Source organism: Pecten maximus, chromosome 19 (assembly GCF_902652985.1).
Source record: "Pecten maximus chromosome 19, xPecMax1.1, whole genome shotgun sequence".
Classification (NCBI taxonomy): domain Eukaryota; kingdom Metazoa; phylum Mollusca; class Bivalvia; order Pectinida; family Pectinidae; genus Pecten; species Pecten maximus.
The window spans coordinates 2,270,291-2,295,325 of record NC_047033.1 but is presented as its reverse complement, the minus strand read 5'-3'; the positions used below and the strand labels follow the sequence as shown (position 1 = coordinate 2,295,325).

General features: G+C 36.4%; 1 protein-coding gene across 1 annotated transcript in view; it reads right to left on the bottom strand.

Moving 5' to 3' along the window:
* Window positions 1–25,035, bottom strand: part of LOC117318039 — an 81,734-nt gene that overhangs the window by 38,481 nt on the left and 18,218 nt on the right. Inside the window, exons 2-4 of the mRNA XM_033873040.1 lie at window positions 4,981–5,135; window positions 587–797; window positions 4–63 (exon numbers count right to left, since the gene is read on the bottom strand). Of these exons, the coding sequence (XP_033728931.1) occupies window positions 4–63; window positions 587–797; window positions 4,981–5,135 (426 nt within the window). The remainder of the gene's footprint in view (window positions 1–3; window positions 64–586; window positions 798–4,980; window positions 5,136–25,035) is intronic.

Below are 25,035 nucleotides of genomic sequence, written 5' to 3'. Positions count from 1 at the left end.
TACCAATACAGCTATGTAAATGACGTATATAGATTTGTCCCTGGGAACATGTTGTTAGAGGAGCTGAAACAGAAAAATAAACAACAAAAAACAGTTTAGTTTATAAAATAAAACAAGTAATTTTAGCATGTTCTCTCATAAACGCTTATGTTACAGAGCACACGATTGATTACATTAAAATCACTCCCTCCGCTAGGGATCGAACACAGAACCTCTGGCTTACTAGTCCTACCAGGGTTACATTTATAGTAGATCTAGTATAGATATACTGTTAATTTGTCTCAGAGTCGAATGGTAACAAGTTTGTTTATCTTAAAATAACAAATCTTTACAAAATGCAAATGAAAATAAAATTAAGTGTTTTACCATTGTTACCAAGAAAATATATAGCTAGTCTTGATGTGCAAAAGCTAACTATAAATTATGTTTCGTTACATGTTTGCGTAAAAGCTGACTATTAATTTAGTCTCTTTAAATGTTTGTGTAAAATTGCCATTTGTTTGTTTTGTACAATCATTGTTTAAAATGTTAAAACAATATTCATAGAAATATTTGATATTAATTTGTCATTGATATAAAGACTTACTATAAGCACAGTAAGCGACTGGACAGCCGTAAATCCACTCTAGTCTATATATAAAGAAGTCTCTACAGTTTTTAATTACTACGGGAAAGGAAAAGGCACAGCAGTCCTCATAATTAGCACATCCTTCGCCATTTCTAGTTTTTCCCGGAAGTGGTAAACCCTCAGCCGGAAGTCGTAACCATACCGGCGCAAATGTGCCACAGCTTTTACTCTGAAATGAAAAAAAAATAAATTAAAAAATAGTAGCATAGCAACATATACGTGTCCGGTGACAATTCATTCTTTGTCTTCTTATCTGATGCTTTATAAAATATGTAAACACAATCATGTTTATACCTTTACCAGTCTGACTTACCAGAGATACGTCCCTATGTCTCTCTCTATCTGGAGGTCATGTACTTTTACCGAAGGTCATGTATTTTTACCGAAGGTCATGTATTTCTATCCAAGGACATATATACATGTATATATCCAAGGTCATGTATTTTACCTAATGACATATGTTTTACTCAAAGACATTTTTTCTATCCAAGGCATTATTTTTATCCAAGGACATTTTTTCTATTAAGGACATTATTTCTATCCAAGGACATTATTTCTATCCAAGGACATTATTTCTATCCAAGGACATTATTTCTATCCAAGGACATTATTTCTATCCAAAGACATCATTTCTATCCAAGGACATCATTTCTATCCAAGGACAGTATTTCTATCAAGTACATTATTTATACCCAAAGACATTATTTCTATCCAGGGACATTATTTCTATCAAGTACATTATTTCTATCCAAGGACATTATTTCTATCCAAGGACTTTATTTCTATCCAAGGACATTATTTCTATCCAAGGACATTATTTCTATCCAAGGACATTATTTCTATCCAAGGACATCATTTCTATTCAAGGACATTATTTCTATCCAAGGATTTTATTTCTATCCAAGGACTTTATTTCTATCCAAGGACATTATTTCTATCCAAGGACATTATTTCTATCCAAGGACATTATTTCTATATAAAGACATTATTTCTATCCAAGGACATTATTTATATCCGGGGACATTATTTCTATCCAAGGACATCATTTCTATTCAAGGACATTATTTCTATCCAAAGACATTATTTATATCAAGGACATTATTTCTATCCAAGGACATTATTTCTATCCAAGGACATTATTTATATCCAAGGACATTATTTATATCAAGGACATTATTTCTATCCAGGGACATTATTTCTATCCAAGGACATTTTTTCTATCCAAGGACAGTATTTATATCAAGGATATTATTTCTATCCAAGGACATTATTTCTATCCAAGGGCATCATTTCTATCCAGGGACATTATTTCTATCCAAGGACATTTTTTCTATCCAAGGACATTTTTTCTATCCAAGGACAGTATTTATATCAAGGATATTATTTCTATCCAAGGACATTATTTCTATCCAAGGACATTATTTCTATCCGGGGACATTATTTCTATCCAAGGACATTATTTCTATCAAGGATTTTATTTCTATCCAAGGACATTATTTATATCCAAGGACATTATTTCTATCCAGGGACATTATTTCTATATAAAGACATTATTTCTATCCAAGGACATTATTTCTATCCGGGGACATTATTTCTATCCAAGGACATTATTTCTATCAAGGATTTTATTTCTATCCAAGGACATTATTTATATCCAAGGACATTATTTCTATCCAGGGACATTATTTCTATATAAAGACATTATTTCTACCCAAGGACATTATTTCTATCTAAAGACATTATTTCTATCCAAGGATTTTATTTATATTCAAGGACATTTTTTCTATCCAAGGATATTATTTCTACCCAAGGACATTATTTCTATCAAGGGACATTATTTCTATCCAAGGACATTATTTATATCCAAGGACATTATTTATATCAAAGGACATTATTTCTATCCAAGGACATTATTTCTATCCAAGGACATTATTTATATCAAGGGACATTATTTCTATCCAAGGACATCATTTCTATCAAGGGACATTATTTCTATCCAAGGACATTATTTGTATCCAAGGATATTATTTATATCCAAGGATATTATTTATATCCAAGGACATTATTTCTATCCAAGGACATTATTTCTATCCAAGGGCATTATTTCTATCAAAGGACATTATTTATATCCAAGGACATTATTTCTATCCAAGGACATTATTTATATCCAGGGATATTATTTCTATCCAAGGACATCATTTCTATCAAGGGGCATTATTTCTATCCAAGGACATTATTTCTATCCAAGGACATTATTTATATCCAGGGATATTATTTCTATCCAAGGGCATCATTTCTATCAAGGGACATTATTTCTATCCAAGGACATTATTTCTATCCAAGGACATTATTTCTATCCAAGGACATTATTTCTATTCAAGGACATTATTTCTATCCAAGGACATTATTTATATACAAGGACATTATTTATATCCAAGGATATTATTTCTATTCAAGGACATTATTTATATACAAGGATATTATTTCTATCCCAGGACATTATTTCTATTCAAGGACATTATTTCTATCCAAGGACATTATTTATATACAAGGACATTATTTCTATCCAAGGACATTATTTATATCCCAGGACATTATTTATATCCAGGGGCATTATTTCTATCAAGGGACATTATTTCTATCCAAGGACATTATTTATATCCAGTACATTATTTCTATCCAGGGACATTATTTCTATCAAAGGACATTATTTCTATCAAGGACATTATTTATATTCAAGGACATTATTTATATTCAAGGACATTATTTCTATCCAATGACATTATTTCTATCCAAGGACTTTATTTCTATCCAAGGACATTATTTCTATCCAAGGATTTTATTTCTATCCAAGGATTTTATTTCTATCCAAGGACATTATTTCTATCCAAGGACATTATTTCTATCCAAGGACATTTTTTCTATCCAAGGACAGTATTTATATCAAAGGACATTATTTATATCAAGGACATTATTTCTATCCAAGGACATTATTTCTATCCAAGGACAGTATTTCTATCCAAAGACATTATTTATATCCAAGGACATGTATTAAGATTTTGAAGATAACGGACGATCCCTCGACATGACAGGAATATGCATGTGTATTCTTTCTTATCTACTGACTTTGATTTGAACTAAACTCTAACACTCGTCAATTTGGGAATAGCGGATAATTTCTAACAAACTTAATTGGAAACAAATCGTATAAATAAATAAATGACGACGGTTGCTGTGAAAATCGATATACTGCCTCTTTACATCTCAAGTTGCTAGGGAGAGCGAAAACATAACACACTGTTGGGTAGCAGATTTCTATGATACTGATCATTGGAAGTTTGGGGAAACATAAACACACATATATCGTACAGAACTAATTACATTTTAAAACACACTATAAACACATACATATACAACGTCAGATTTGGTGAATGATACCATAAAGTGTTAATGATATGATGTTTCTTATTTTTAAACAATTTTATTGGAATATTTTCGGAAACTGAATTGTCACAAACATGAAGTAGAGAAGTAGTAATGTAATCATCAAGCTAAACAGAATTAGTGATACAATAGGTCCATCTTATTACAGGGAGTTGTCAGTAAAGATAGAGGTTACCCGCTGATGTAGATGTACTTTATCGTGTTACAGGGAGTTGTTAGTAAAGATGGAGGTTACTAACTGATGTAGATGTACTTAGTTTATCGTGTTACAAGGTGTTGTTAGTAAAGATGGAGGTTACTAACTGATGTAGATATACAAATGTACTTAGTTTATCGTGTTACAAGGTGTTGTTAGTAAAGATAGAGGTTACTAACTGATGTAGATGTACTTTATCGTGTCACAAGGAGTTGTTAGTAAAGATGGAGGTTACTAACTGATGTAGATGTACTTTATCGTGTTACAGGGAGTTGTTAGTAAAGATACAGGTTACTAACTGATGTAGATGTACTTTATCGTGTTACAAGGTGTTGTTAGTAAAGATGGAGGTTACTAACTGATGTAGATATACAAATGTACTTAGTTTATCGTGTTACAAGGTGTAGTTAGTAAAGATAGAGGTTACTAACTGATGTAGATGTACTTTATCGTATTACAAGAACATCTGTATTGGATTTTCGTCTTCGTGCTATATCTAATTACCGCGAATATAGTGAAATTAAATTCCGTATAATAATCAAATATGCAGTTGTCGTTAAAACGATGAAAAATGACATGGATTCTTAGAATTTTTTTGTATTTATTGAATGAATCATTTCTGCGAAGGTAAAATCAAACTTGTCCATTTTATGAATTTGTTTTCTAACAGGTCTTTTCGTAGCCTCAAATTGGCATTAAACGGGACAGTTACCTCAACACAGGATGTGGGGATCTCCGCGTCAGTTCCGTTGAGTAGAAATCTGTACCATCCGGGTGACAGTTTATCATCACACAGTTGACCGGGATTGAAGATTGGTCGACGTCTGACGTCATCAATTATTGTATACTGACCTTCAACACACGGATCTGCAAAATAAAATGCAAAGAAATCAAAATGTACTCAAAATTAACAAAAGCATACCTAAAAAAATAGTCGTGAAGATATTGCAAAGGTTATAATACTACTCAAAAGGAAAACTGTCTTTCGGAGTAACCATTGACAGGTGTCACAGTAAGTAAAGGTACTTGTCACAGATAGGTGTGGACTTGTGTCACTGTATGAAAGACACGTGTCAGTAAGTAAAGACGTTTGTCACAATAAACAATTACACTTGTCAGAGTAGGTAATGACACTTGTCAGAGAATGTAATGACACGTGTCATACTAAGTAATGATACTTGACAGAGTAAGAAATGACACGTATCATAGTAATTAATGACACGTGACATAGTAAGAAATGACACTTCTCAGAGTTGGTAATGACACGTGTCATAGTAAGTAATGACACGTGACATAGTAAGTAATGACACTTGTCAGAATTGATAATGACACGTGACATAGTGAGAAATGAAACTTGTCAGAGTTGGTAATGACACGTGTCATAGTAAGTAATGACACGTGACATAGTAAGTAATGACACTTGTCAGAATTGATAATGACACGTGACATAGTGAGAAATGAAACTTGTCAGAGTTGGTAATGACACGTGTCATAGTAAGTAATGACACATGACATAATAAGTAATGACACTTGTCAGAGTTGGTAATGACACGTGTCATAGTAAGCAATGACACTTGTCAGAGTTGGTAATGACACGTGTCATACTAAGTAATGATACTTGACAGAGTAAGAAATGACACGTATCATAGTAATTAATGACACGTGACATAGTAAGAAATGACACTTCGCAGAGTTGGTAATGACACGTGTCATATTAAGTAATGACACGTGACATAGTAAGTAATGACACGTGACATAGTAAGTAATGACACTTGTCAGAGTTGGTAATGACACGTGTCATTGTAAGTAATGACACTTTTTTTTACAGATGGCAATGACAGGTCTCACTGTACGCAAAGGCATGTATCAAAGTAATCGATGATATTTACCTATCCCAGTGAGCCACGGTATGTATCAAGGTAAGTAATGACACAAGACATGCTAAGCAATGACACGTGTCACAGTAAGTAATGACTCGAGTCGTAGAAAACAATGGCATGTGTCACAGTAAGTAATGACCATGTCAGTGTAAGCTATGACACGTGTCATAGCTCTAGATAAATGTAACAGTAACTACTGACATGTGCCAAAATAAATATTTGGCATTGTCAAAGGTTAAATGATTGTATCTAAACATAGGATATTAGCACCATTGAATCATTGAAGTAGATGAAGCTGCTCCATTATTTTAGGACTCTTCGGTGATGCTGAGAGAATTCAGAAAGCTATTATTAGGTCGAAAGAAATATCAAAATCTACTAGGGGAGGTAAGCAAATAATATGAAGTGACATGTGTCACGTTAAACAACAGCAGATCTCACAACATGAAGTGACATGTGTCACATTAAACACCGGAAGATCTCACAATATGAAGTGGCATGTGTCACAGTAAACAACAGCAGATCTCACAACATGAAGTGACATGTGTCACAGTAAACAACAGCAGATCTCACAACATGAAGTGACATGTGTCACAGTAAACAACAGCAGATGTCACAATATGAAGTGACATGTGTCACAGTAAACAACAGCAGATCTCACAACATGAAGTGACATGTGTCACAGTAAACAACGGAGCATCTTACAATGTGAAGTGACATGTGTCACAGTAAACAACGGAGCATCTTACAATGTGAAGTGACATGTGTCACTGTAAACAACGGAGCATCTTACAATATGAAGTGACATGTGTCAGAAAACAACGGCAGTTACAATGAGATATCCGCGTATATGAACTTTGTAATGGGATACTCTACATACGATCAAAGAGTTGGAATAAAGCTTACTGGGTTAGATTGTGTAGGTGTTTCTATTTATTGCCCGATGACCAGTGTCGCGGTCAGTAATAACCCACGGTCAATAGTTTACTTGGCCGTCTGGCTAGACGTCAAATAGTGCATCGGTTTTATTGTAGTCGACTGCGGGTCGGTTCGTTTATGCCCACTTCAAAAACGCGAGATAAGTGATATAAAATACCTGAATACAATTTGCGCAATGAAATAAAGCGCCCTCTTGAAATATTTGAAGCAACTTGTCAATGATTATCGCCACAGGTCAGAAGAATAAGAATTCAAATATTGTTTGTTTCCTGTGTTTATCGCCCCGTGAACAACCAGGGTCATTTTGAGGCCGGGTCTAGTGTAGTAGTTGGTGACTAAATCACTGAACAACATACGGGCGACCCAAGGGCACAACCACAACAGCACAGCCTACCCAAACCGCCCTACCCAAACCGCCCCACCCAAACCGCCCTACCCAAACCGACACGGGTAGGAGTGTTGAACCACACACCTCGGATCTTCACCTGAGGTTACATAGCCGACGCTCCTACCCATATTCTCAGATATTCTGTCTCGGGACAGATCTACGAGCTTAAATACTCACATTGTGTCAACTTTCGTTTGGAAAGAAGATATTATTTACCTAAGCACTTTTAACATATGATTATTTAGCAGGTCGTTGTCAATCTGATTTGTCTAAAAGAGAAGCCCTTCTTATTTACACAGACTAGAATTTAACGTCTTTACTCCGCCATCCATCTATAGAATAATTCAAATATATTTTAACTAGAAATCTAAGGTAAATGTTTCTTTTTAAAATATCCTCCGTATTTGTTCTGTAACGATTAAACACATTAACTTCTACAAGATGTAATACCTACACTACATATCTTCTCAGTCTTAATTTGGTTTATTTGGATATAAGTTTGAGTAGACCCTGATTTGTATACCGAGGCTGTATTAATCAACCTAATACCCCATTCTCGCTTTGTACGGGTATTATAGAGCAAATATTGGCGCTACAGATAGTGTTTGTTTTAACTCCAAGTGGAAGACCTTGGTAAGAAGGGAATGGTGCCCGCTATGATATTTTCTGTCTCTTATAGCTACTGTTTTACAGTAAAATATTTTTTAGTTATTTCGCATTTTATTGCATTTTGTTTATAAATGTTTGATGAAATTTTAAAAGATCAGGTTTCATTTATGTTTTTATTATATTCATAATTATCTGCGGAAAAAACTTGTCTGAGATATAAAGGGTCGTGATAGCTCAGTCGGTTAGATCACTGGCCGGAATATCTGGGTGAATATCATCTCCGCTAGCCAAGGCTTCTGATTACGTTACACTCCACGAACGTGTAGTGTAACTTAATCAGAAGCCTTGGCTAGCGAAGATGGGTGAATATCAGAGGCACTTGGTTGGACGCTCTCTACCCGTTTCGATTTGTGTGTCTCGGGAAGCTGAAAAATGACCGGTCTGTGCTTTACCCTAATTGTTCCGAATGACACGCGACGGACTTCCCTTTTTGTCTTGTGAGGTAGTCACCAACTACTACAAGGAAACACCGCCCGGCCGTTCACGGAACTTTAAACCCAGCAAACAAACAAACAAACTTGGTTATATTCCCTGTACCAAATGAAGGTTGCAACTTTGTAGTATGAACCAACATTTTAAAAGGGAAATCATTAACTGACCTAATTTAATGACTGGTTTTGTTTTTACAAAGCCTTGTGAGCTTGATCTTGTTTTTTGAGAGTCAAATCGATCAATTTTGTGTTTATCAAACAGTTCCCAGATAAAAAGTGTTGCCCTGAATCCAGAGAGATGGTCAAACAGGACTTGGGTGTCATAACCGTAACCGTACATTACCTTTATGAACTCGTCGAATAGCGAAGATTGTCATAACAGTTAATAAAACTTCGCCATAGAAAAAGACGGGATAACTTAACAGAGATATCCCGTAAACGGAATGAATACCGTTTTATTTAAGAATTAATTTGAATGTTTCTGATGCTATGGATATATGATACAAACGACTGTGTCTAAGTAAACCGCGAAGCAGTTTATGGTGACAGTACACTCTGGGTTTTTGTGTTATAGCTCTCAGACATATAAACGGCGACATCATTGTTTTACGTTATTGGCTGATAACACATTTTTTAAGCCAAAAATTTTCTGGTTACAAGGAGGATTAAATTATTTAGGAAACAATACACCAATTTACATCAGATTTGAGTTCTGGCATCCTGTAACAAACGTTTGATCCGGTATCAGATGACAATTAGAATACATGAGCTGCATGGCCTGATTAGCATTGCGCTGTCTAAGCCATATAAATTATACATCAAACGCTGTCTTCTGTCCGGCCTCACTTCTACACACAACACGTACAGGGTGACGCAATGGGCTGGTACAATGGGTAGTTACAATGGGTAGGTACAATGGGTAGGTACAATGGGTAGATACAATGGACAGGTACAATGGGTAGGTACAATGGGTAGGTACAATGAGTATTACAATGGGTAGGTACAATGGGTAGGTACAATGGGTAGGTACAATGGGTAGGTACAATAGGTAGGTACAATGGGTAATTACAATGTGTAGGTACAATGGGTAGGTACAATGGGTATGTACAATGTGTAGGTACAATGGGTAGGTACAATGAGTAGGTACAATGTGTAGGTACAATGGGTAGGTACAATGGGTAGGTACAATGGGTAGGTACAATGAGTAGGTACAATGGGTAGGTACTGTATAATAGGTAGGTACAATGGGTAGGTACAATGGGTAGGTACAATGGGTAGGTACAATGGGAAGTTACAATGGGTAGGTACTGTATAATAAGTAGGTACAATGGGTAGGTACAAGGAGTAGGTACAATTGGGAGGTACAATGGGGAGGTACAATGGGTAGGTACAACGGGTAGATACAATGGGTAGGTACAATGGGTAGGTACAATGAGTATTACAATGGGTAGGTACAATTGGGAGGTACAATGGGGAGGTACAATGGGGAGGAACAATGGGTAGGTACAATGGGTAGGTACGATGGGTAGGTACAAGGTTTAGTGATGAAGACCACGGGAACATTTTATGGTCGGCATCATGACCTCAGACATGTTTTAAGCTTGTTAATAGGCCTATTGGGTCCGTTGTCACCATCCTCTTATTTGAGATGGTGACAGATTTGACCTAGATTTGTATGGCGGGTGTCGTAGTGACCTAGATATGTATGGCTGGTGTCGTCAGTCTGACCTAGATTTGTATAGCGGGTGTCGTCAATGAAACAGAAGACGCTCACTCTTCCGGGACACCTGGTCTGATTTTCCCTGTTTTTGTTGTTGTTGTTTTTGTTGTTGTTGTTGTTGTTTTTTTCCTTTTTCATGAGTGTCTATGCAAATCTATACCATACATTTTGAGTTTAAATTATGTGACATAATAACTAATAAGCTAGCGAGGAACCATAATGAAATACTTCCACCAGTAACATGTAAAATCCGCAATAGGGGACAACCTTATTTAACGTAACATTTTGTACAGGAAATCGTTTCTTTTAATGCAATTTTCTAAAAATGTTTTCAACTTCATCAAAATCTTCAAATGAAATACAGTTTAGCTTCCAGATGTTGAGCGTTCTTACATTACAGCTCTTCTGGCTAATTTATCCACTGTTGATTTCAAATAATGTATATCATGTATACCATAATCGTGTTTTAGGTTATAGGTAAACCATGGATTTACATATATAAAAAATGTACCAATTAAAATAAAAATCAGTTACAGTAAACATAATTTATCAATAGTAAAACAAAAAGATCATGTCAAATATAATATGTTTCATATCAAATTAAGAGATTAACAGAAAACTGAAAGAAGATTTAAAAGTAAATCCAGTATGTCTACCGATTACCAACACATCTTGTACATGTATAATGTATAGTTTTGAGAATACACTGAACATGTTCCGCCAGACTTTTCCTGTTAGAAGTGTAGGTGTATGTACATGTAACGTGTGTTGAGTAGGATCCAAACAACAGGTGGGCCAAAAGATTGTTCTAAACTAAACCAGTGATGTTTTCTTTATTATCAATTTGAAAGACAAAGCGGAAACAAAAAGCGCAGATCTGCACATTCCGTGCTGGCAGTCACAGCATACTGAGGAGAGATAAAACAGAAATAGCCCAACCGCTCGGAAGGTTGTCAACCATAATTTGTGAATCAGTCATGAACGAAATCTTAGTGAAAATCGCGTTTGCATTTAAATACCTATCTGTCGCCAAGTAACGAGATAGATTGGTTACTTTGTTCAAAAGATGCTTCCAGCCACGGTATACGATTCGAGAATATACCAAATAAATTCCGGTACAAATGTATCCGTTGTTCGGAATAACCTCTGCTACAAATAATTAATCGGAACACCTCGCCTCCGTCTGCGAACGTAGGCTCTAGTTTCGGAGAAAATAACGAGGGGTTCCGGATGACAAATTATTAGACACTCGGAATAACTTCCGTACTAGACTGGATTACCTGTCGTTGTTTTTTTCTATTCTCCGCTAGGCTTCGTTTCGAAAATACATCGTATTCATGAGCGCAGCCTAGCGGAGAGAAATGGTACTAAGGCAGGTAATCCAGTCTACTTCCGTACAAATTAATAGATATTCGGAATAACTTCCGTACAAATTAGTAGACACTCGGAATAACTTCCGGTACGAATTAACCAGACGTATGAGGTAACTTCGTGTATGGCTTAACTCCTACATACACTTAAAACACAGAATGACTCGATTAGTCTTATGTACGAAATGACCGAAAACATCGAAGGCTTAGAAACAAAAATCACGTCCGTCCATACCAAGCACTGAATAGTATCCCTAATAAGTTTATTAAAAAATAAGTGTCGTCTCCAGGTTTAAACATGTACTCAGCTGTAGTCCGTCCCTGTGCTTATCATGATTGTGTTTAAAGAAACTAAGTTAACCTTTGGGTGGGACAAGACTCCTGAGCCTATTTTTACATCATGATTGTGTTTATCTCTTGATGTCCAACAATGTTATATATTGTTATGGAGTGGGGATCTCAACAATTTCAAATATATAACCGAGAAGTTCCTTAGGGTGGGGGAAAACTCCAGGCCTATTTTTACATCAGCATTGTGTTTATCCCCTGATATCCAACACTTCTATATAAGGTGAGGGGGTGGGGATCTCAATGGTTTTAAGTAGCCATCAAAAGTACTTGCTTTTATATATATTATATTCCCCTATTTGGACCCACCCCTCTCGCCCCGTGGTTGGGGGTGGAGTCAGGTCACTATTTATGCAAAACATGTTCCCTTTCCCTAAGAATATTTCTTACCAAATTGTGTTCAAATCCATTCAGTACTTTATGACAAGTAGCGGTTTAAAGGATGCTTCTATTTTCTCTATTAGGCCCCGCCCCTCTGATCCAAGGGGGGTCAGAGTCATCTTTTATATTAATTGTTGACCAAATTTAGTTAAAATCTATTCAGCACCTTATTATTGAGCGATTTAAAGGACTTCCCTCTATTCCCCCCATTGGGCCTCTCCGCCCCTCCCCCTCCTCCCCTTCCCCTCCCCCTCCCCTGGGGGCGCACAGCCACCATTTATGCATCATCTGTTCATTCAGGACTTTTTGACTAGTAGCGATTTTAAGCCCAGGTGGGCTAACAAGAGCTGTCAATCTTCATAATTCAGTTTATTGAACGACTGTATACGATGATGTAATTGTGTAGTGTTCATTCTCAGTTTATATGTTGTTATATCCGTATGCTTATGTGCCGTAAGATTATAGAAAGCGTACATGATATGAGCAGTGAGAATGAGTTCATTCGAAGGCATGTGTATGTGTAATTCAACACGTGTACACGCGTACTGGTTAATTTCACACCTCAAACATGACACAGTTGATACCTAAAACGTGAAATGACCTCTCCTACTCGGTCAGTGCCCTGGGAAGGAGTTCCGTTGAAGTATGATGTCTCAGTAATTACTTTATTAATTTCTTCATTTCAGAGAGCAAATACAAACATTCCAACAGCTCACTAAATACTGGGCGTATTTACATTTCATTAACGACTGGCGACCAGAATTTGTCGTATTAGGATCCCCGTGGTAAGGTGTGAGGTTAAGTTGCACGCTATACTTGATATTGTTTTCCGGCTATTAAATGTTTGTTTACGTATAAACTGTGAAGGCTTTATCAATGAGATTTTAAACGACAGAATCGGTACTGTATTCCAAAGTTATGGGTGTAATTTCGTAATTTCGCCTACTGTATCCAAGAGGTGATTACTAAACAAGAAATATCTTTAAAAAAGATAAACGGCATAGTTTTAAAGCTGGTGGTTATAATGTAAAACTGATGGTGAAATAAATTAACGAACTAAAGCGTTTTAGCACGAATAACAAAATTATATCAGTTTGAATCATTTTTGGTGATAATAAGACTGCAAAGTGAACTATGTACTTTTTGTATGGCTAATAGAGAAACAATTGAACACCTTTTCTGGGAATGCCCTTATGTTCGTGTTCTATGGGAAATCATAAAAAAATAGATTTATAACTAATTTAAATATATTGTTTGATATGAATTGTACTTCAGTCCTGTTAGGTTGTAAGAATGACTCTCAATTTGATGTTATTAATTTTTGTATTTTACTTGTGAAAAAGTATATTTATTCCTGCAGATGTAAAAGTATTATCCCATCTATTGAAGGGATCCGGTCAATTTTGATGTACTATAAACAAATTGAAAAACAAAGTGTGATCTTTTATCCCCGAACAAAGGCAAACCGGATAAAAGAAAGATGGATTTCTATCAGCACAGCACTGGATCTAGTTAATAACTAATAATATTAAGTAAGATTGAAAATATATTTTGTACTAGAAAATAAACGTATATATGTAAGCAGAAGTAAGAATTAATCAAATAGCCATGTTTTGTTTCTTTTAGCAATGTGTTTATATATGTGAACTTGGAAAAATAAAGCAAGTGAAAAAGAAAAGAAACAAGAGATCCCAGAGGGATCTTGGCGCCCACCATTGAATGTTCTTTATAGGTTCCATGTCAGATTGATCTTTTCTCTACTTTTCTCTTCTTCTAAGTCTTACTAATCTGTGTAAACTCAGAAGAAACCTCTAGTACTTTTCAAACAAGGGAAACCTATATATAAAATTTAAGATTTAGGCACCAAGGGGAACCTATATATATGGAATTTGAGAAAGATTCCTTCAGTGCTTTCTGAGAAATAGTGATAACAAACTTCAATTGTCAAAATCCAAGATGGCTGCTTGTCGGCCATGTTGTTTTCCGATTTGTCTCAAAATGCAATATGCATAACTAGGCACCTGGGGGAACCTACATATGAAATTTCAGGAAGATCCTTTCATTAGTTTCTTAGTAATAGTGATAACCAGTTTCAATTTTCGAAATCCAAGATGGCTGCCTGTCGGCCATGTTGTTTTGTGATTGGTCTCAAAATGCAATATGCATAACTAGGCACCAAGGGGAACCTACATATTAAATTGGAGAAAGATCCAATCAGAACTTTCTCAGAAATAGCGATAACAAACTTCTATGGTCAAAATCCAAGATGGCTGCCTGTCGGCCATGTTGTTTTCCGATCAGTCCCAAAATGCGATATGCATTACCAGGCACCAAGGGGAACCTACATATGAAATTTGAGAAAGATCCCTACAGTACTTTCTCAGAAATGGCAATAACAAACTTTAATGGTCAAAATCCAAGATGGCTGCCTGTCGGCCATGTTGTTTTCCGATTGGTCTCAAAATGCTATATGCATAACTAAGCACCAAGGGGAACCTACATAACAAATATGAAAAAGATCCCTTTAGTACTTTCACAGAAATAGCGATAACAAACTTCAATTGTCAAAATCCAAGATGGCTGCCTGTCGGCCATGTTGTTTTCAGATCGGTCTCAAAATGCTATATGCATAACTAAGCACCAAGGGGAACCTACATAACAAATATGAAAAAGATCCCTTTAGCACTTTCACAGAAATAGCGATAACAAACTTCAATTGTCAAAATCCAAGATGGCTGCCTGTCGGCCATGTTGTTTTCAGATCGGTCTCAAAATGCAATATGCATAACTAGGCACTAAGGGGAACCTACATATGAAATTTGAGAAAGATCCCTTCTGTGCTTTTTGAGAAATAGCGATAACAATCTTCAATTGTCAAAATCCAAGATGGCTGCCTGTCGGCCATGTTGTTTTCCGATTGGTCTCAAAATGCAATATGCATAACAAGGCACCAAGGGGAACCTACATATGAAATTTGAGAAAGATCCCTTCAGTACTTTCTTAGAAATAGCGATAACAAACTTCAATTGTCAAAATCCAAGATGGCTGCCCGTCGGCCATGTTGTTTTCCGATCGGTCCCAAAATGCAATATGCATAACTAGGCACCAAGGGAAACCTACATATAAAATTTGAGAAAGATCCCTTCAGTACTTTCTCAGAAATAGCGATAACAAACTTCAATGGTCAAAATCCAAGATGGCTGCCCGTCGGCCATGTTGTTTTCCGATCGGTCCCAAAATGCAATATGCATAACTAGGCACCAAGGGAAACCCACATATCAAATTTGAGAAAGATCCCTTCAGTACTTTCTTAGAAATAGCGATAACAAACTTCAATTGTCAAAATCCAAGATGGCTGCCTGTCGGCCATGTTGTTTTCCGATCGGTCCCAAAATGCAATATGCATAACTAGGCACCAAGGGAAACCAACATATGAAATTTGAGAAAGATCCCTTCAGCTCTTTCTCAGAAATAGCGATAACAATCTTCAATTGTCAAAATCCAAGATGGCTGCCTGTCGGCCATGTTGTTTTCCGATCAGGTCCCAAAATGCAATATGCATAACTAGGCACCAAGGGGAACCTACATATGAAATTTGAGAAAGATCCCTTCAGTATTTTCTGAGGATTAGCGATAACAAGAATTGTTTACGGACGGACGGACGGACGGAGGGACGGACGGACGGACGGACGACGGACCACGGACGCAGGGCGATTTGAATAGCCCACCATCTGATGATGGTGGGCTAAAAAAAGACTGCATTTGAATCAGGAATATGATTTTAGTAATGTGTCATTTAAAAAGATAATCCACTTATTCAGCTTGCATTCAATCTTAACTCTGTTTCGTTTTTAACTGTATATCTGCATTTTGCATTTACCGCTACATTGACCAATCACATACTTCATCTTGACCAGTAACGCCACCCGTCATATCCGGGCCCAAAAGAAAATTATACGGCTATGCCGAAACAGTTCTTGTTAAAAAAAGCAGGAGGGTGGGCCAGGGGGCTAGATAGTCTAAATGACACATACATGTAATGCCGGACTTGTCGGTAGGTATTAATATCCTAACTCTAGATGATCTTCTTCGTGGTCCTCGCCACCTAGCGTTCACGTGACTAGATGGACAATAAACATTGTTATATATGTGAACTAATTATAACGGGTGGCGTGTGAGAGTTTTAATTATCTATTTTACTTATAAGGTATAAAAATTATTGATATGTTGTCGAATGAAGGATTTAAATATAGCCCTTATATAGCGTATAGAAATCATGGATACGTTGTCTAATGAAGAGCTCTAGTTTAGACCTTATATAAAGTATACAATTATGGGTACATTGTCTAGTGACCAGGCAGAACAATCATAATAAAATAAAAATCAATCAAGTGACGAACGAACGAATGAAAAAATCGAATGAACGAACTAACTAACGAATGAATGAATGAATTGGCAAATAGTAACCTGCAGTTTTTAATCATAGTGTCTACTTCCTATGTTCCATGGACGTATTTGGGGGATAGAAGTCTAGGTTTCCGTCGTCCCTGGTTTTTTCAACATCATAACATGTAATCTTTTGATCTTTTAATTGACAGAAATGTATTTGAAATATATATCGTCACAACTTATCATTTCCGCAATTAGCACGAGATATTTAAGTATTTTATACCACAAGTATGGCGACCCCGTATGAAGGATGTTATTATTTATGTTTATTCCCCGCTAATGACTGTACACAGTGGTATGTTGTATGGCCGAGGTAACTCCTAAAAATAATTTCGTCGGAAGCGCCATAAAGATTACATAGCCCGTAAAACTTGTCACACCCGGCGTCGAGTTCCACCTTATCGCTCTAGTGTAAGTCTATATAAGTGACCCCCAGCCTCAGGTTTGTATATTATCGACATGATTACAACATCAACTGATAAAGTATACGTGTATATGTCGTTTGACGACTGTGACAAGTGCAGAGTGCATCGTGTCATAACTAAAGCTCTATCATTCAAGGCTAATGTTTTAAGGTTTTCAATTTCCTTTTTCTTTTTTTGATTCCAACAATCTTGTAAAAATGTACGATTTGTCGCCACAAAAAGTGTCGTGTTATTAAAACCAAAAGAACATGTCGACATGAAAGCGAAACCGTAATTCTCAATGAAATTCGATAAATCTATGACAAACTGTGGATAAAACATTAAATGATTTTTGTGGAGACACTCGAACAAGGATAATCAGACCATGCGTTCCGAAAAAGTAAGCGTCTTCTGCTTCCAGATCACACACAAAATGAGAACCAAAACTTTTGCCAGCGGAGCCAAGAGAGCATCGAAGAGTCTGGTTTTAAATATTTCCAACGAGATCATGATATCAACCGTAAACCTTCTTTTAAGGTAAACAGCACTTATTATTTTATGTATCACGAAAGAAAAAGTAAGCAATTTAAGTTTTGGCAACCAAGAATTGAGAAATTTTCTGCTTTTTTTGCGACGACAAAATGCCATTCAAAAATGAAAAGGACCTTTTTGTCATGATAAAGCGTTACAGAAAAGAGAAAAGTGTGAAGATGATTTTTAATTAGTCACAATATAAATCGTAACTTTTCCCTTATTTGACAACACCAACCAATAAAAAGTAAAAGTAATATCAACATTTATCATGCATCCCCTTCATCCCGTATTCGATATCTGTACAAACAAGACACATACAGTGTGTCAGGTCAGGAAACCTACAGATCAAACTTGACATTCCTACAGCGATAAACTAGATACCATTACATACACAATGACTTACGACAGAGAAAAAATCCGCCTAATGTAACTTTATATTACACCATAATATACAAACATATCTTCAAAGTGTCTGTCGACATAACTCTCGCCCTCCAACTCCGCCCCATCACGAACTTTACTCGTAATTTGTGTCGGTAATCCCCGGGCGATATCCGTACCCACACCTTATTACACACACACTTCAGATCTATCACGGATTATTGTCTGATCCCGGGGATAACGTAAGGCTGTCAGGTCAGCTTCACTCTAAACTGATGATCGGTTTTAACTTTTGCTGTAGTTGCTGATCAGATCGAGGCTAATCATAGTCACCAAGAGTCTTTATGCCCAGTGTTCAAATACCAGTTCAGCTATACGGTACTTCAGTACTGTTTTATTTTATCAAAAGGTGACACATTGGAATCGAGAATAACGACCTCTAGAAAAAAAAAAACGTATAACGAGGCATCACATTCTCGAAAAGACAAATATGAGCGAATACACAATACATGAGCACATTTGTAAATGGACAATGTACAATCCGGAGTTCTGTGTTCAACAAAAGAACTATGACATGAAGCCCCTCTAGTACCATACATTTCAATATGCGTCTGCGTCTGGTTAGCACTTTTAGAAAAACAAGTATTAGCCCCTATTCCTACTATATAAAACAAGTCAACCAATCAGATTGCCCGTTGGCAAAACCGCTCTGAAATATGCAACTAACTTCCGCTCCACAGTCGATGCGTCGTCGGCTATCACGACTGCTTTTGGTCAATTTGCTCGTATCTAAATCACTGTCACACGACAAAAGAATAACATTGGTTGATATTGAAGGATCCTAAACCAAGATACGATACTGAAGTTTATGTGCATTTGAATTTTTAGCAGGATTGGACTTAAATTAAAAGTGAATTGAAGCGTAGATTCAGAAGCCTGGCGTATTTCTAAAAAAACAAGCAGGCATTCAAGCAGAATATGATGTATTCATTTATGCTGTTTTTGTTTTTTTCCTTTTTTGAGCAGGTATTTTTGTTCTCTTTTTCAATGTTATTTTAAAGAAAAATTAATGTTGCAACGTGCCATGTGTAAGTACATGTTTAAGCAAAGCAAATAATTCTGTTAACAACCATGCACTTATGTGAAATGTGCCATGTTCTGAAACATTTCAAAACGTTATTTTCCGAAAAAATAACAGTAAAACTGACCCTGAAGAAAGTTTAACATAATTGAGGTGTTTCAGTATTACGCTAAGTAAAATTGCTTACCCGAACCATACATTATACTAACTAATTCCGAGACATCAAGGCGTGTTCGACTACTATCGGTTACATTTCCAAAGTCCTCATCAAACGCGCCGTGATTTACCACTCCTGGCGAGTCAATACTGTCCCGTGAGAATGTCTCGTTACCAAGCCAACGATATGTTGGTCATATGATACTTCAGGGCAACTTACCTTCATTTTATTCAATTCTCAAAATGAAAAAGTGAAACATATATGTTTTGGTGGGAGTGTCTGTGATCTTTTAGAGGCCAGAAACGACAGTGAAAAACCGGTGACAAAAATACAGTTTATCCTGTAAAGGGTATCACTTTGTCTGTATATAATGTATATGGTCGGGTTTCAATGGATACACTCATTATGGACAAATAGCTGGATCAAAGAAAACTTTTCTGTGACATGCAAAATGACTTACATGCGATAGAGGAGAGGTGTTACCGTCAGAGTTAATTTACCTGTGTATGGCACGGTGTGCACATATTACTACCCGAGATCTTGTAAAATACCACAAATGATTTTAAATAGAGGTTACCGAATGATAAAAGAGTTAAATCTCATTCGATTACGCATTGAGTCTAAGATTAGTCTCACCTGTGTTCAAGCTATAAAAGGTACGATATTTACATCATGATTAAGAAACATACAACAAGTCCACGGAATAAGAGATAATGATTAGAACAGTCACGGAATAAAATAATGATATCACAGAATTTAATATAATCAGAAATGACAAAAGTGTATACATTATGACAAATAATAAAGTCGTCCATTCATGCATAAATACAATCTGAGATAGTCAACGATTTTGCGTCTAATATACATGTACATACACAATGTACATATACATACATGTACAGTACAAGAGCTGAAAATAAACGCAGAGATAAAACAGTTGAATCAACGTATGTAACTTGTACCACAATATAAATAGCTACCTCAGGCAAAAGTACATTGTCTAGACACAGCTTTAGAAATTGATTAAAATTTCTGAAATAGTTGTATTAGTGATTTACATATAATTATATATATATATACATGTGTATATCGGTACGCTGTATAACTGATGCATGATCTGTGTTAAGTAGGGCATCACAGTCACTGGGGTTATTTGGTGCAATGATCTACATCATCTGCACAATACGTTTATCCTATACAAACTGTCATTAAGCTGGTGCACAGTTCACTTCGCGTAAATAACAATGGTTATAGAATGTATTCCACTTTCATTTCACAAAGATTACAAAAATTCAATGAAAGCTCGGGGAAATGAAAATTTAAAAGATGGAAATGTGAATGAACTGGTTAAAATATGTCTTTTACGATACGATAAATCTAGGTAAGATCCCGCTATCGGAATATATTTTTATCCTATTTTGATACGTCTAGCTAACTTTAAAGTATAATGCCCGTATAAATTTATACTGCACAGTACTGCAGTACCTTGTTCAAGGATACAACGTAGTGCGCGTGCCCAATTAATCTAACCTGATTAAAATTCTATGTTCCATTTTATGAAATAATTTTTAAATGTTCAAAATTGGTATGTAACTATTATGGGTACCATAATAACGAGTTGACGGAAAGCAATCTTCTTATTACGATAACGAAAACAAGAACAAAACCAAAGCAAGGTGATTTTTAAATTTATTTATTCAAATTGAGAGTCGTTTCCCTGAGAATTGGACACATTGGCCCCACCCCCAACCCCTCAAAAAAGGTCGCTGCCTCTCGCGCGAGAGAGTGATCAGGCCATCCCCTCACGTCTCCTGATCACATGCCTATGCTTCCATCCGGGCCATTCATCATTAAGAGTGAACAATTAAGTCGATTTGTAACTTGTTTCGTATCTGTTGTAAGATAACTAAAGTGTATAATATATCTTTTTTTTGTCGTCGTTTTTAGAAGTAACATGCATTTCACTTCTAAAATGTTGAGATAGTTTGAGTAATCTATAATAAATTCGTGTATCTAATACCGATTCGTGAACTATATTCATGTAATGGATATATCCTGAAAGTTTGTCCGTCTTCCTTGACTATAGGCTAACATTCTATAGCTTGTGCGCCGCTCGTGCCAGACATTGTGGACGATTGGACTTGGCAGATGAGATGAAGCGATAAACAGATTGGTATATTAATTCAAATCATCCTTGACCACTTGTTCAAATTAAAGGGCCAAACCCTCTCTGTCCACGTTTCCTTATCTCAAACCGTAAATTGGAAGGTGTCGACCTACTTCGTACGGACGTCCAATGAGGTTAATTGTAGAAAGATCCAATCTACATTTAGGTGATTATCCCACAGGTTTAAAACGTATGTATTAGGTATTACTCCCGATAACCCCTAGCCCAAAGGTCACGCATTAGTTATGCAAAGTCATTAGGGACATCCATTTCTTGTCAAAACTTCCATTCAAGCAAAAAATGTCATCGTATAATGTTTCAATTTTTATCAAAGCATTAAGTCCGTGTACCTGGTCAGTGTTTTAGAGAACCATCCATCATAGCTTACCTGTACAGGTAAAATATAAAGGTCAACAGGTAAAACATGAAATCCGAGTTTAAACGAATCTCGTGAGAGAAAAACAGTAACTAATCAGAAGGTTTGGATGTGACGATGGCAGTGACGGTTAACATACTTTGGACACAGGCGACAATTAAACACCGGGACAGGTGGAAACACGCCATATTGGGAACGACCGCACCAAACATTTCCAGTAGGCCAAAATAAATTATAACAACTACCAACCAAGCTGTAGTTATATAAAATAATACCTGTAAAAACACATGATTTTTTTTCTCACTGGGAAACAATTAGGGTCTTTTCGTAACCGGGACCAAATTACCATCAAACAAATGTGACAGAAATTCCTAATGAATTCCGAATGACATTTATCTCCCACATCAAACTGTGACAGAAATTCCTAATGAATTCCGAATGACATTTATCTCCCACATCAAACTGTGACAGAAATTCCTAATGAATTCCGAATGACATTTACCTACCACAGCGAACTGCGGAGTTATAGAAGGAAAACACCCGGGACAAGGTAAACATTGTTTTATAATTCCGTCTAAAACGGATGTTCTGACAGTTGGTACATTATATTAGAATAAGAAAAGAAGGAAAATTTAATATTTTCTTTGTTTTTAAGCGCAAATCTATGATTAAAAGATGCATGTATGTTTGACTTTAGGATAGGTTCTCACGTACAATTTGTATTATCGCTTAATTTTGTTCATTGTGAAAATCCTATCGATCACGTGACATTCCGTTATATTTCATCATTATGTGTGATTAGAGAAATCAACTGGAAAACATTCGGCAATATCCGTCATAATATTGATTTGACGAAGCAGCCTCATTGGTTTCCGATCACTCTAACAGTATGGCGGAAAGACACGAACAGTTTCCGGTTAGAAAATCGCGTGATAGTTCTTTTATAAATGACACACACGGTCTCTTGGTAGATTTATATCAGGGTTCAGTACGGAAAGGTGAAAAGTTCTGTTAGTTTAATCACATGTTGGTTTGGTGTTTAGTAAATAATATCACGTGTTGTACACGGTACAATTCTAGAAACTGTTTCATCAAAGCTGCTATTAAAGGAAATTTCTTTGTCCGTCGAAAAGATTTATTGAACTTCAAAGAATTTATATCATTCTATTTAAATCCTGCTATGCCTTCATATGGAGAAATCAACATATATACACAACATATATAACTAAATTTAGTTCTGAAAGGCATTAATTAAAGCCTAGCGCCCTTGCATAATGCCCGAAAATGAGACTTGCTTATCATATTGACGAACAAATAAAAACGGACAAAGCACAAATGACAAACTCTGTTGAAGGAAATCCACTTTTATTCAATATTGTACCCCTAGGTCCATCTGTATCCAATATTGTACCCCTAAGTCCATCTGTACACCCTTTTCTGTGTCGATACGACGGTCAATGGGAGTGAAATTTACATCTCTAACATTACCGTGGTGTCAATCATCAAAAGGTGACTTAATCCCGGATAAGGTCGCTGTTATTATCAATCTGTAATGATCTGACAGTCGGCCCTCCTCCTATCGCCGAGATGTCCGTGATTGAATGACCTTGTCTGAGGTCACGCGCCGGGGTCAGGGTTCGGCCATTGTCCAGATCAGCCGATACAATCTAAATGCCATACAGGGTTATTATTTCCCGATCGATTATTGAACTTGATAGGATCGGCTTCCGCAATGAACAATGATCTTTCAATATCGATTTCATTACACACCTTTGACCTGTCGCTTCAAACGCGTATATTTCCGGACAGATGACTTGGTACTAATGATCACGAGTTAAAGGCCAAGATAACGAATTAAAATCTCTTCCTTTTCATGATTCGTGTACACTTCTAAACACGGATATTTCATTCATTTTTAAAAGAGTATTTTAAGATATACTTTTCATTTTTAATTTAACCACACAAAGCAATATGAAACTCATTTCATTTTGAAATAGATATTGCTTTCATTTTCCAGTTCATCATGAGACTAACCTATACAGGAAATAGTTTAATTTCGTTTTCACATTATTTCTGAAATCCGAAACGTTTGTTTGTTTGTTTGTTTGGTTTAAGGGATTGAACGTCTTCGCAAAAGCCAGGGTCATATGAGGACGGATATCAAGGAGAAACCAACAGCCAAGGTCATATGAGGACGGTTATCAAGGAGACAATAACAGCCAAGGTCATATGAGGACGGATATCAAGGAGACAATAACAGCCAAGGTCATATGAGGACGGTTATCAAGGAGACAATAACAGCCAAGGTCATATGAGGACGGATATCAAGGAGACAATAACAGCCAAGGTCATATGAGGACGGTTATCAAGGAGACAATAACAGCCAAGGTCATATGAGGACGGTTGTCAAAGAGAAACCAACAGCCAAGGGTCTAAGGGTCTTATGGGGACTGGAGTCAAGAAGACACCAGACGAAAGCCAGGGTCATATGAGAACGGATGGCAAGGAGACATCAACAGCCAGGGTCATATGAAGACGGTTGTCAAGGAGACACCAACAGCCAGGGTCATATGAGGACGGGTGGCAAGGAGACATCAACAACCAGGGTCATATGAGGATGGGAGGCAAGGGGACAATAACTGTCAGGGTCAAATGAGGCAGTGTCAAGGAGACACCAACAGCAAGGGCCATATGGGAACGGGTGCTAAGGGACATATAGATGAGATGAAAATGGTACTTATGAATTCTTAACGGTCATCACCACTTTAAACGTTATTAGGACCAAAAATGGTGAGGTAGTCTAAAATTGTACGCATGATTGTGCGAGACAATGATTATATTATCTCCATTTCAGTGTAGAATTGTAGGGAAATGACACTGAAAAAGTTGTACACCCTGTACCCAATCCTACTGCTATGAAAAAGGCAATAAAATATGTTATAAACTCAACATCAATACAGATGTAAAGATATATATATCAAGCATATTATACGCCCCTGGTGAAATTGGTAATATGAATTGTTTATTTTACAGATTTGTTTTCTTTAGTTTAAATGTAAACATTAACACAGCGGTATGTTTTGTACCACAGA